This window comes from Chiloscyllium punctatum, chromosome 5 (genome assembly GCF_047496795.1).
Source record: "Chiloscyllium punctatum isolate Juve2018m chromosome 5, sChiPun1.3, whole genome shotgun sequence".
In the NCBI taxonomy this organism is placed as follows: Eukaryota; Metazoa; Chordata; class Chondrichthyes; order Orectolobiformes; family Hemiscylliidae; genus Chiloscyllium; species Chiloscyllium punctatum.
The window spans coordinates 3,229,030-3,242,206 of record NC_092743.1 but is presented as its reverse complement, the minus strand read 5'-3'; the positions used below and the strand labels follow the sequence as shown (position 1 = coordinate 3,242,206).

General features: G+C 42.4%; 1 protein-coding gene across 3 annotated transcripts in view; it reads left to right on the top strand.

Moving 5' to 3' along the window:
- The window catches only part of atg9b (autophagy related 9B), a 67,341-nt gene that overhangs the window by 15,708 nt on the left and 38,456 nt on the right, over positions 1-13,177 (top strand). For all 3 annotated transcript variants that reach the window (XM_072569635.1, XM_072569637.1, XM_072569634.1), the window contains exons 4-5: positions 6,993-7,055; positions 8,070-8,234. In XM_072569635.1, coding sequence (XP_072425736.1) covers positions 6,993-7,055; positions 8,070-8,234 — 228 coding nt within the window. The remainder of the gene's footprint in view (positions 1-6,992; positions 7,056-8,069; positions 8,235-13,177) is intronic.

Here is a 13,177-nt window from a genome sequence, read left to right as displayed (position 1 = left end):
TGCAGGTTAGGGGCTAATCAGAGGCATGATGGTAACATCACTGCACTAATAATCCAAAGCACCAGGCTAATTCTTTGGTAGTAAAAACAGAAAATACTGAAGAAACTCTGGTCTGGTAGCATCTTTGGAAAGAGAAGCAGTGAAAATGTCACAAGTCCGGTATTGTTCTGAAGAAAAGTCATATTGAACTCAAAACATTAATTCTGCTTCCTCTATAAATATGTTTATGAATCCCACCTTGGCAGATGGCAAAACCTGAAATCAGTAAAATATGGAATTAAAAGGTAGTCTAATGGTGACCGTGTAACCACTGTCATAGATAGAACATAGAACATAGAACAATACAGCACAGAACAGGCCCTTCGGCCCACGATGTTGTGCCGAACTTCTATCCTAGATTAAGCACCCATCCATGTACCTATCCAAATGCCGCTTAAAGGTCACCAATGATTCTGACTCTACCACTCCCATGGGCAGCGCATTCCATGCCCCCACCCCTGACATCTCCCCTATACCTTCCACCCTTCACCTTAAATTTATGCCCCCTTGTAACACTCTGTTGTACCCGGGGGAAAAGTTTCTGACTGTCTACTCTATCTATTCCTCTGATCATCTTATAAACCTCTATCAAGTCACCCCTCATCCTTCGCCGTTCCAACGAGAAAAGGCCGAGAACTCTCAACCTATCGTCGTACGACCTATTCTCCATTCCAGGCAACATCCTGGTAAATCTTCTCTGCACCCTCTCCAAAGCTTCCACATCTTTCCTAAAGTGAGGCGACCAGAACTGCACACAGTACTCCAAATGTGGCCTAACCAAAGTCCTGTACAGCTGCAACATCACTTCACGACTCTTGAATTCAATCCCTCTGCTAATGAACGATAATACACCATAGGCCTTCTTACAAGCTCTATCCACCTGAGTGGCAACTTTCAAAGATCTATGTACATAGACCCCAAGATCCCTCTGTTCCTCCACCTGACGAAGAACCCTACCATTAACCCTGTATTCCGCATTCTTATTTGCTCTTCCAAAATGGACAACCTCACACTTGGCAGGGTTGAACTCCATCTGCCACTCCTCAGCCCAGCTCTGCATCATATCTAAGTCCCTTTGCAAACGACAAATGCCCTCCTCACTGTCCACAACTCCACCTATCTTCGTATCATCTGCGGATTTACTGACCCACCCTTCGACTCCCTCATCTAAGTCATTAATAAAAATTACAAACAGCAGAGGACCCAGAACTGATCCCTGCGGAACTCCACTTGTAACTGGGCTCCAGGCTGAATATTTACCATCTACCACCACTCTCTGCCTTCGACCGGTTAGCCAGTTTTCTATCCAATTGGCCAAATTTCCCTCTATCCCATGCCTCCTGACTTTCTGCATAAGCCTACCTTATCAAAGAGAACCTTATCAAATGCCTTACTAAAATCCATGTACACTACATCCACTGCTCTACCCTCATCCACATGCTTAGTCACGTCCTCGAAGAATTCAATAAGACTTGTAAGGCAAGACCTACCCTTCACAAATCTGTGCTGGCTGTCCCTAATCAAGCAGTGTCTTTCCAGATACTCATAAATCCTATCCCTCAGTACCCTTTCCATTACTTTGCCTACCACAGAAGTAAGACTAACTGGCCTGTAATTCCCGGGGTTATCCCTATTCCCTTTTTTGAACAGGGGCACAACATTTGCTGCTTTCCAGTCCCCTGGTACCACCCCCGTTGACAGTGAAGACGAGAAGATCATTGTCAACGGTACTGCAATTTCCTCTCTTGCTTCCCACATAATCCTAGGATATATCCCGTCAGGCCTGGGGGACTTGTCTATCCTCAAGTTGTTCAAAATGTCCAACACATCTTCCTTCCTAACAAGTATCCCTTCTAGCTTACCAGTCCGTTTCACACTCTTTCCTCTTCAACAATACGATCCCTCTCGTTCGTAAATACTGAAGAGAAGTACTTGTTCAAGACCTCTCCTATTTCTTCCGACTCAATACACAATCTCCCACTACTGTCCTTGATCGGACCTACCCTCGTTCTCGTCATTCTCAGGTTTCTCACATACGCATAAAATGCCTTGGGGTTATCCTTGATCCTATCCGCCAAGGATTTTTCATGCCCTCTCTTAGCTCTCCTAATCCCTTTCTTCAGGTCCCTTCTGGCTATCCTGTATCCCTCCACTGCTCTGTCTGAACCCTGTTTCCTCACCCTTATGTAAGCCTCCTTCTTCCTCTTTACTAGACATTCAACCTCCCTTGTCAACCAAGGCTCCCTCACACGACCATTTCTTTCCTGCCTGATAGGTACATACATATCAAGGACACGTCGTATCTGCTCCTTGAAAAAGTTCCAAATTTCCACCACGTCCTTCCCTGACAGCCGATGCTCCCAACTTATGCTCCTCAAATCCTGTCTTACAGCATCGTAATTTCCCTTCCCCCAATTGTAAAATCTACCTTGTTGTGCGCACCTATCTCTCTCCATAACCAAGGTGAAAGTCACAGAATTGTGGTCACCATCACCAAAATGTTCACCCACTAACAAGCCCATCACTTGTCCCAGTTCATTACCGAGTACCAAATCCAATATGGCCTCCCCTCTGGTTGGACAATCTACATACTGAGTTAGAAAAGCTTCCTGGACACACTGCACAAACACCGCCCCATCCAATCTACTTGATCTAAAGAGCTTCCAATCAATATTTGGGAAGTTGAAGTCGCCCATGACTACGACCCTGTGGCTTCTGCACCTTTCCAAAATCTGTTTCCCAATCTGTTTCTCCACATCTCCGCTGCTATTGGGGGGTCTATAGTAAACACCCAACAAGGTGACTGCACCTTTCCTGTTTCTGACTTCAGCCCATACTACCTCCAAAGGCAGATCCCCCTCAAACTTCCTTTCTGCAGCCATTATACCATTTCTAATTAGCAATGCCACCCCCCTCCTTTTTTACCACCCTCCCTAATCTTACTGAAACATCTGTAACCAGCAACCTCCAACAGCCATTCCTGTCCCTCATCTATCCACGTTTCCGTGATGGCCACAACATCGTAGTCCCAGGTACCGATCCACGCCTTAAGTTCACCCACCTTATTTCTGATACTCCTTGCGTTGAAGTATACGCACTTGAGCCCATCTCTGTGTCCACAAGTATTCCCTGTCAGTGCTACCTTCTCCACAGCCTCCCTACAGTCTTGGACATCCTGACACACAGCTAGCTTCCTTGCTGGACTACAAGTCCGGATCCCATCCCCCTGCCAAATTAGTTTTAAACCCCCCCCCCCCCCCCGAAGAGTTCTAGCAAACCTACCTCCCAGGATATTGGTGCCCTTCTGGTTTAGGTGCAACCGGTCCTGTTTGTACTGGTCCCACCTTCCCCAGAATGCAGTCCAATTGTCCAAATACCTGAAGCCCTCCCTCCTACACCATCCTTGCAGTCACGTGTTCAACTGCACTCTCTCCCTATTCCTTGCCTCACTGTCACGTGGCACCGGCAACAACCCAGATTGTCATAAACACCCTCCTGGTTCACAAATATAATTTCAGATAGGAAATCTCTCATCCTTAGCTGATCTGGCCTACAAGTGACTCCAGGCCCACACCATTATGGTTGACTCTTAATTGTACTCTTTACAATTAATGGACAATAAATTCTGGCCTGGCTAGTGATACCAACATTTGGTAATATGGAGGAGCCGGTGGTGGAATGGGGTGGACAAAGTTAAAAATCACACAACACCAGGTTATAGTCCAACAGGTTTATTTGAAAGCACTAGCTTTCAGAGTGTTGTTCCTTTTATCAGGTAGCTGTGGAGCAGAACCATAAGACACAGAATTGATTACAGCAAAAGATTACAGTGTCATGTAACTGAAATAATATATTGAATGAACCTAGACTGTTACGTCTTTCGTCATTTAGAATGGATTACAGGTTTTGGTTCATTAATATGTAAATCTCAGGACTACTTTTAAGTCACATTCTTGAGATAATTTAAGGCTTTATTAAAAAAAGGTGACATGCTCTATGTTCTATTTTCTATCTCAGCTCAAACAATGCATTAAAGATGTGAGGTTAGAGACTGTCTGTATCCCAGTCTTGAGTCAAACTGGTTCTATTTCCAAAGTGGAATTTACAAAATATTACATGGATTGACTGCCTGTAGATTGTACATTTTTTTTGAGCAACATAGAATGTATCTGCAAGTACAAATTCACCCCATAGACTTGTATGTATGTGCACATGCATGTGTGTGAGAGAAAGTATGTGTGCATGCATATGAGTGCATGTGAATGTGAAAGTGTGTGTGTTTGCGTGTGAATGTGAAGGAATATAAGTTTGTGAGAAGGTGAGAGTGTGGGGTGTGTGTGTATTAGAGAGAGAGCATGTGTATGAGAGAGGGTCTGCATGAGTGTGAGAGTAAGAAAGAATGTATATGTGTGCATGTGTGAGAGAGTGTATCATGTTGGGGGATTACCTGTAGTGTGATATAAACCCAAGGTCCCAGTTGAGGCCATCCCCATTGGTACCAAACTTGGCTATCAGCCTCTGCTCGGCCACGTTGTTGCGTGTACCGAAGTCCACGTTGGAGGATGGTCATCTGAAGATCCAAGGCCAAGTGTCCCTGTTTGCTGAGGTGTCTGACCTCCCAGTCAGGGAACACTTTAGCAGTCGGAGACGTTCAGCTTCAGATCTTTGGGTGACCATCCTCCAAGGCGGACTTCGGAATAGGCAACAACACAAAGTGTCCGAGCAGAGGCTGGTAGCCAAGCTCAGTACCCATGAGGATGGCCTCTACTGGAACCTTGGGTTCATGTCACACTACAGGTGACCCCATTACAGTATGCACCCTCTCACACGTGCACGAGCACACTCATGCAGGCCCTCTCTCATGCACATGCAGTTTCTCATACACACACGCATACACCCTCCATACTCACACCCTCTCACAAGCTTATTCTCCATCACACACTCACACACACTAAGCATGCACAAATGCAAACACACAGTCTCTCACGTGCACCCACACTCACATCCTCTTTTTCTTTCTCCTTCTCCTCTCTCTCTCTCTCTCTCTCTCTCTCTCTCTCTCTCTCTCTCTCTCTCTCTCTCTCTCTCTCAGACACAGACACATATGTGGTGAATTTGTATCTGCAGATACATTCTATTTTGCTCAAAAAAAAATACACACTTTGCAGACAGTCAATCCATGTAATATTTTGTGCATTCCACTTTGGAAATAGAACGAAACTGATTCAAGATTGGGATACAGACAGACTCTAGCCTCACATCTTTAATGCATTGTCTGAGCGGAGATGTTACTTTTTTTTATAAAATCTTAAATTATCTCGAGAATATGATTTAAAATAAGTCCTTGGATTTATGTATTAATGAACTGAAACCTACAACCCATTCCAAAAGATGAAAGACTTAACAGCAATCTAGGTTTGTTCAATTTATCATTTCAGGTGCATGACACTGTAATCTTTTGCTATAAATTCTGTCTTATGATCCTGCTCCACAGTTACCTAATGAAGGAGCAACACTCTGAAAGCTAGTACTTCCAAATAAACCTGTTGGACTATAACCTGGTGTTGTGATTTTTAACATTCAGTGAAACTGAAAAAGAAAATTTAATTTAATCTTGACATCACAGTTGAGTGCCTTCCACCAACGATGTGGCTGACTCCTAATTGCCCTGTGAAATGACACCAGCAAACCCATCGTCCATGATGATCTGTGTGAGTACCCAGTCATGTAGCAATCTGTAATGTTTCATGCGAGGGGCAATCCAGCCTCGATCAGTCAGCAGTCCTCCTGATACAATGAAGCGTGTGCAGCTATTTCAACAGGTTCATGCAGGTAAAAACAATGACTGCAGATGCTGGAAACCAGAGTCTAGATTAGAGTGGTGCTGCAAAAGCACAGCAGTTCAGGCAGCATCCGAGGAACAGTAAAATCGACGTTTCGGGCAAAAGCCCTTCATCAGGAATACAGGCAGGTTCATGCAGTTCAAGAAATGGATGGCACACAGCGAAGGAAATTAGAAGGATATTGTCCTCAATTGTATCAAATCACTTGAAAGAAAAACATGAAAAATGGATCAGGCCTCTCATTTACACTTTGGGTCAGGATGCAATGAAGACACACATATCAACCCTGCAAAATAGTCCTCCACTGTATCTTGGGAATTATACTGAAGTTGAGAGAGCTATCCCATAGACAAGCCAAACAATAGCCTGATAAAGCATACACAGAGAATTATACCTCTCAGCTAACATTCCTGACTCTTTCATCATCATCCCTGGACATATTTGGTGTCTTCAGCAGCATAGTGGCGTCCCTGGGAGTCCTCGCCCATTCCTTGAAGCAGATCTGTCAATCTGTGATTGAATGTTTGCATTGCAAACTGCAGAGTTTGCAAAGACGACATTTTGTCTTCACAGTGCACTGTATCATTGAGCTGTGCACTATAGCCTAAAAACAGATCAGGCTGAAGTCTTTGTAAGCATCTGCAACCAAGACAACCAGATGGATGAACCTTCTTGGCTACTTCTACCATCACAAACTAAGCATGCCGAACTAAGCTGTTGCAGAACAACTATGACACTGACATCCACTCATCAAGGTGGAATAGCGCCCCAAGTATGGCCTGTCTTCAAAAAGCAAGATAAATCCAATGCAGTCAATTACTGCCCTATCAGTCTGTTCTCAATCACCAGCAAATTGATAGGTGTTGTCAACTGTGTTACCAAAACCCAAACAGCAATAATCTGCTCACCAGTGCTCACGCTGGGTTCCACCAGAAGCACTTAGCTTCAGAGCTCAATTATAGCCATGATCTAAATATTGATGCATTAGATTTATTATGGTATACTACTTAATGGCAGGGAATGGGGCTGCAAGAACAGAGGTCTATGCAGTGGGATATCTAACATTGCACAGTGGCAGCAGTAAGGTGATCCTTAACCTATTAATCACATCTACCACTTTCACCAAAAGAATGGCTTTGCCTGCATGATGCTGTCTGAATTCTTCGAGTTGGTGTAAGTTTAATCTTCATGTTAAAATGCTTATTGTCTCAGGCAAAATACAAATAATATGAGCTAAATGTATGTGGATAGTTAGATATACAGTAAAGATCTACATTGGACTGTTAAACACTTTTGAGGCCAGGTAGAGTAAGGGTAAAGCTGTTGTTCCGTGTTCTGAATTAAAACAGTAAAACAGAGAAGAAGGAATAATCTGAATAAATTGCAGTTGTAATTCAAGTTAGCCATAACACAAAAGATAGAAGATAGCAGTGACAATAGAAAATAAAGACTTGTAAATTCTATAACAACTTTAGAATATACCAAAGGAGTGATAGGCAATACTTTCTGAAATTTAGTTGCTATTGTCATAGAAGAAACTTGAAACATGGCAGATCATTTGTGCACAGCAAGCTCCTACAAACATCGTTGTGGTAATGACCAAATCATTACTACTTATAGTTTTTACTGAAGGATAATGGCCAATACATCAGGGATAATTCCCCTGCTCTTCTTTGCAATGGTGCCATGGGATATTTCATGTACACCAGAGATAGCAGAGGAAACTTCTGTTTACTAAAACATGTCTGTCACTGGAACACTCCCTCAGTACTGAATTGGAATGTCACCTTAGATTTCATGCTAAAGTCTCTGAGATGACCTTGAACATCCAACCCTGAAACTCAAATGTGCAGCTATCTGACCCCTTCTATTTGCAAATGAACCTAGTAATTTGTAAGGTCTGAAAGAAGAATAAGGACTTGAAGAGGGTGAAGTGAAGCCTTCGTGATTAAAAATGAAAACACTTGCATTGAACAGAGTTTAAGTAGGCAGTGGAGACATTGAGTAGGATTCTGAAATAGTACGAAACTGCAGTGGAATTTAAATACAAACTCCCTCTGCACCCTAACCCACACTCTGATGTGAAGGTCAGTACTGAAGAGAATTGAAATCTAGGATTGTAAATGTTAGATGCAGCTCATTGCTTTGCCTGACTCTCATATCGACCATTCTCGTCCTGTATTTCAGGCAGTTCTTATTTGTTGTCCTATTCACAACTTTCTTGTTCAACTGCGTGGAATATGATGTGTTATTTGCAAATAAGTTCATAAATCACACTGGTTCCAGCCAACCAGAGAGGAATAAAGTCACTCTGCCAGATGCAATACTACCCACAGAGCAATGCACTGCAAGGTAAGAGTCTACCTTTGGTAAGAGAGGAGCTGAAGCAACCTGATACTCTGGCAAATGGAATACAACATGGGAAAATGTGAAATTGTACATTTTGGCAGAAAGTATAAAACAAAATTTATCCAGATGTGAGAGGTTGCTCTGAAGTACAAAGAATTCTGGGTGTCCTAAAGTATGAATCACAAAGTACAACAAATAATTAGGAAGGCTAATGGAATCTTTTGTTTTATTGTGAGAGCAATTGAATACATAGGTATGGAGGTTGTACTTAAGTTATACCAGACTTTGGTGAGATCCCATCTGGTCACTGTACTAATGGAATAATGCTAGTGTATCAGAAGCAGTTCATGAGACTAATGCCAAAAATCAGAAGATTGTCTTTCTTTAGAAAAGATTACAAGAGTCAGAGGTAACTTAACTGAAACATATAAGGGGAATTGACTGGGTTGATGCTGAAAGGATGTTTCCACTGGGGGGAGAATCTAGAGTTAAGGGTTATAGTTTAAAGATAAGGGAAGCCCATTTAAGATAAAGGTGAGGAAACATTTCTTCTTTGAGGGCTGTGGGTCTTTAGATCCCTCCCTCAAAAGATAGTGGATACAAAATTTATCTGGAGTCTTGATTTCCAAGGGGATAAAACATTATTGGGAATATGCAGGACTGTAGAGTTGAAGTTAGAATTAGATCAGCCATGTTCTTATTGAATGGGGGAGCAGGCTTGAAGTGCTGTGTGTCCTACTCTTGTTCTTTATTCCTATGATACACAAACACATGAAGCCAGTTAGTTTATATACTGCCTCATACCATGTCAACGAAGTAATGGTGGAGCTAAATACACTTGCTTTTATTTATATGCAAATACTTTTAGATGATTGCAGATACATAATTAAAGTAGAAATTACAATGGAAATTGCATGTCCTTTCTCTCACACTCACTCTCTTCTCTCTTTTCTTTTTCTTTTTCTTTCTTTCTCTCTTTCTTTCTTTCTCTCTTTCTTTCTCTCTCTCTCTTTCTTTCTCTCTCTCTTTCCCCCTCTCTCTTTCCCCCTCACTCTTTCTTTCCCCCTCTCTCTTTCCCCCTCTCTCTCTTACACACACACACACACACACACACACACACACACAACCATGGTTCAACTTGGATATGTATTAAACAACATGAGCTTCCTCTAAAAATAGAAAATACTGGAGAAACCCAACAGGTCTCATAGCACCTGTGCAGAGAGAGACGCAATCTTCATGTTTTGAGTGCAGTATGACTTCTTCAGGACTGAAAGGATCGAGAAATGAATGGTTTTTCTGCTGTTGGCAGAAAGGGAGAAGGAGTACAGTAAGTAGAAGAGATGGTGAGGGTGCCAAGGCAAAAGATAAAGGGAGTGTTAATGGATATAAAGGAGAGAAGTGAAATAGGTATAATTAATAGGAATGAAAATAAGAAAATGGGTCTGCTTTGGAGAGACCTTATCTTTCCTCTTCAACAGGGATCTGGAGTATACTGCCTGAGATCTAGTGGAAAAAATTCAATCTTGGCCCTCAAAGGAGAATTGCATTAGCATTTGAAGAGGGAGAAAAGATTAGCAGAGCCATATGAAAAAAAGCAGGAGAGTGGAATTACTGAGTTGCTTTGCATAGAGCCAGAATGGAGTCGAAGGACCGAATGATCTCCAAACTAGAACCATTCAATAAGACTGAGTTCTCTATATATCCATAAAAATGACCCAGAGTTTCCTATTACCTGCTACTGCAACACATCACCAAATTCCCTGACCAACACCTCTGTCTCAGGCTTACTGTAGTGCTCCACTTGGGAACTCTGCAGTATCAAGGGCTGAACATCAAGTTCAATAACTTTAGACCCTTATTGTGTTCTTCCTTTTTTTTTAACCATATCTACACTCAGTCACTCAGTCCTGTTACAGCCTACCCTCTTTCACCCACTCTCAGGCCCACTATTACATTCCATAATTTGCTTTTAGCATTCTCTGTTACCCTCAGTTCTTGTCATGTATTCAGCTTCTGTTCTGTCATGATGTGCCATCCATAATGCCCCTGCCCCTACCTCTTTTATAGTTCTCCCTCTCTCCCTCTGGCTCCATCTCAATCCATCTATTCACCTCCTCCTCCTCCTCTTCTTTCCCCCCCCCCAAAAAAAACCTTGTCTTTAGCATGAATACCAGTTTTTCCCAGCTGCTATCAGTTCTGTTGAGTCACCAGACTCTCACATTCACTCTGTTTTCTCCCCAAAACTGCTGCCAGACCTGCTGAGTTTTGCCAGCGATTTCTGTTTTTGTTTCTGTCCAGAATGGCTGGATTTTGATTTCATGTCCCCCTTTCCTAGACTTGCCCACATGTGGGAAATGTTTCCATCTATCTACTTGAGTAAATTCTTTCTCAACCCTACAAACTTAATACAAAACACTCTTTCAGTTCCTTTATTCTAGGGACCACATTTCTGTACAATCTTTCCATCAACTGTCAGAGCCCTGGAAGCATTTCTGATTAATCTGTGCCCCACATTTTCCAAGATCAATATAGCTATTCCCAGTTTTTCTTTCATGGGATGTCAGCATGTCTGGCAAGGCCAAATATTTATTTCTGGCCTCTAATTGCTTTTCAGAGCTGATAAAGAGTTGGATGAGAAAGTAGTATGCAAAACATGCCTTCTTATATTCTCCAGACCCGTGAAATAAAAGCTTTCCCAATCTCTTGCTTTGCCTGTATGTTAATGTTTTGTGATTCATGTACAAGGACCAAAATTCCTCTGCCCTACATCATTCTGCAGTCTCTTTCTGTGTAAACATAGACTACTTTTCTATTCCCACAGTGTCAGTTAATTAAATAAACCTAGAATTAAATGATCAGATTGTTGTAACAGCCCATTGAATCAAACCTGTCATCATTAGCTGCTCTAGCTTTCTGTGACTCCAGACCCTCTTCCATGAGACTCTTTCTGCTCTTTGACATTGGTTGACCAAGCCAGTGCACTAGCACTTTCTCAAGGCTAATCAGGAAGGGGCACAAGCGGTGAATGGTGAGAAGTAACCGACGCAGTGTTGCTGGTTGTTGATGGGTGATGTCAGTCTTTCCATTCTAATCTTCAACTCCCACTCACTCTTTCTTCCCATCTCTTTCTCCCACTCTCTTCCTGGCAATCTATCTGCCTGTTACTTTTCCCTTCTCTCCCTCTGTTATTTTAGCCCTTCTCTCTCCACCTGTCTTTGTCTTGTCTTTCCCCAATCTCTATCTCCATATCTGTCTGTCTCTGTCACTCTCTCCCCACCAACCCCCTCCTCTCTATACAGAACTCACCTTGTCCCTCTCCTTCCCCACCTTGCTGTCCATCTTCACATGTCTATCTGATTCTCTCCTAGATTTAGTCCCATTCTCATCCCGACCCTATGCACCTACTGTCTTTCTCTAATTCCCGACTTCCCTTCCAGCTTTCGCTCATATCCACTTTTCTCAAAGGGTCATTGTTTACTAACTCCGTGCCCTGGGAATGCAAGACAGTAGGAAGCTGTTAGGGGAATCCACTTACCCTGGGGATGGGTGGTGCCAAGAGATTTGAAAGCTGTGATATCTAATACAGCAATGTTTATCCAGCTGTTTTTTGTTGTGTTGTGAGCTAAGAGGATGGTAACTGGCAGGCCACATAAGAATTCCCTGTGTTTACAACATCTTGTTGCCCAATAACTGCTTTCCTCTCTGGTACTGTCCCACTGCTACGTCCTGACTTCAGCACAGTCACTGTCACATTAACGTTCACACATTCTCCTCTCCCCATGCAAGGTTAATATGCCAAGCAGTCTAATAAGTGCATTCTGTACTGCAGATAAGGACAGTGATCGTCTCTGATTTTGTACAGTGCACAGGGCCAATACTGCTTGTTTCCAATTTACCATGAGTTGAATTCCAAGAATTTAAGTACCAGGAATCACTTGGCTATAGGCTCAATGTCAGTTTAATAATAACCTTTTAAGTGAAAGTATTGATTACATGTTCTAAGGGTGTCCCAGGTTTGCTGAGGGGCGTTTTTTGTTTTTTTTTTGTTGCTGTTTCCTATAAGTGAATATTGAGAGTCCCAGAATTGCTACAGTTTCCCTGTATATGTGAATAATGGTGTAAAACAGACTTGTCCAATTATTTTGCATGGGATGGGGAGAGATCATTTCCATTTTTCTATTTTGTTGGTGGGTCCTTGTGAGCAAATTTCAGAAAGATAAAAAAACCAAAAAATATGGATGCTGGAAATTGGAAACAAGAACAGAAATTGTTGGAAAAGCTCAGCAGGTCTGTGGAAAGAAATCAGAGTTAACGTTCAGGTTCAGTAACCAAAAGACAAAATGCTGGAAAATCTCAGCAGGTCTGGCAGCATCTGTAAGGAGAGAAAAGAGCTAACGTTTCAAGTCTAACTGACCCTTTGACAAAGAGTCAATTAGACTCGAAATGTCAGCTCTTTTCTCCTTACAGACGCTGCCAGACCGGCTGAGATTTTCCAGCATTTTCTCTTTTGGTTTCAGATTCCAGCATCTGCAGTAATTTGCTTTTATTCAGGTTCAGTAACCCTTCTTCAGAAAGATTAAGTTTGGCACAACTGTAAGTGTGAACTTTAGGAGAAAAAAATGAGTTTGAAGCAATAAAACAAAGGTGTGCATAAGTGAAAGTTTACAGATGAGACAGAGCTAGGTAAGAGTATGATACATAGACTTGTAGAGATGTACAGCACACAAACAGACCCTTCAACCCAACTCATCTATGCAGACCAGATAGAGGAAACTTCCAACATCATCAACACCATCCTTACCCCATTTACCAACCTCTGAGAAAAAGAACCAGAAATGATATCACCCACCTTAACAGACCAAGACACGTAAATAGAAAGCAGGACAGAACACCAGCACTTCACCAGAGATTGACTGATGATGTTTCCTAGCATGGTGATGAAA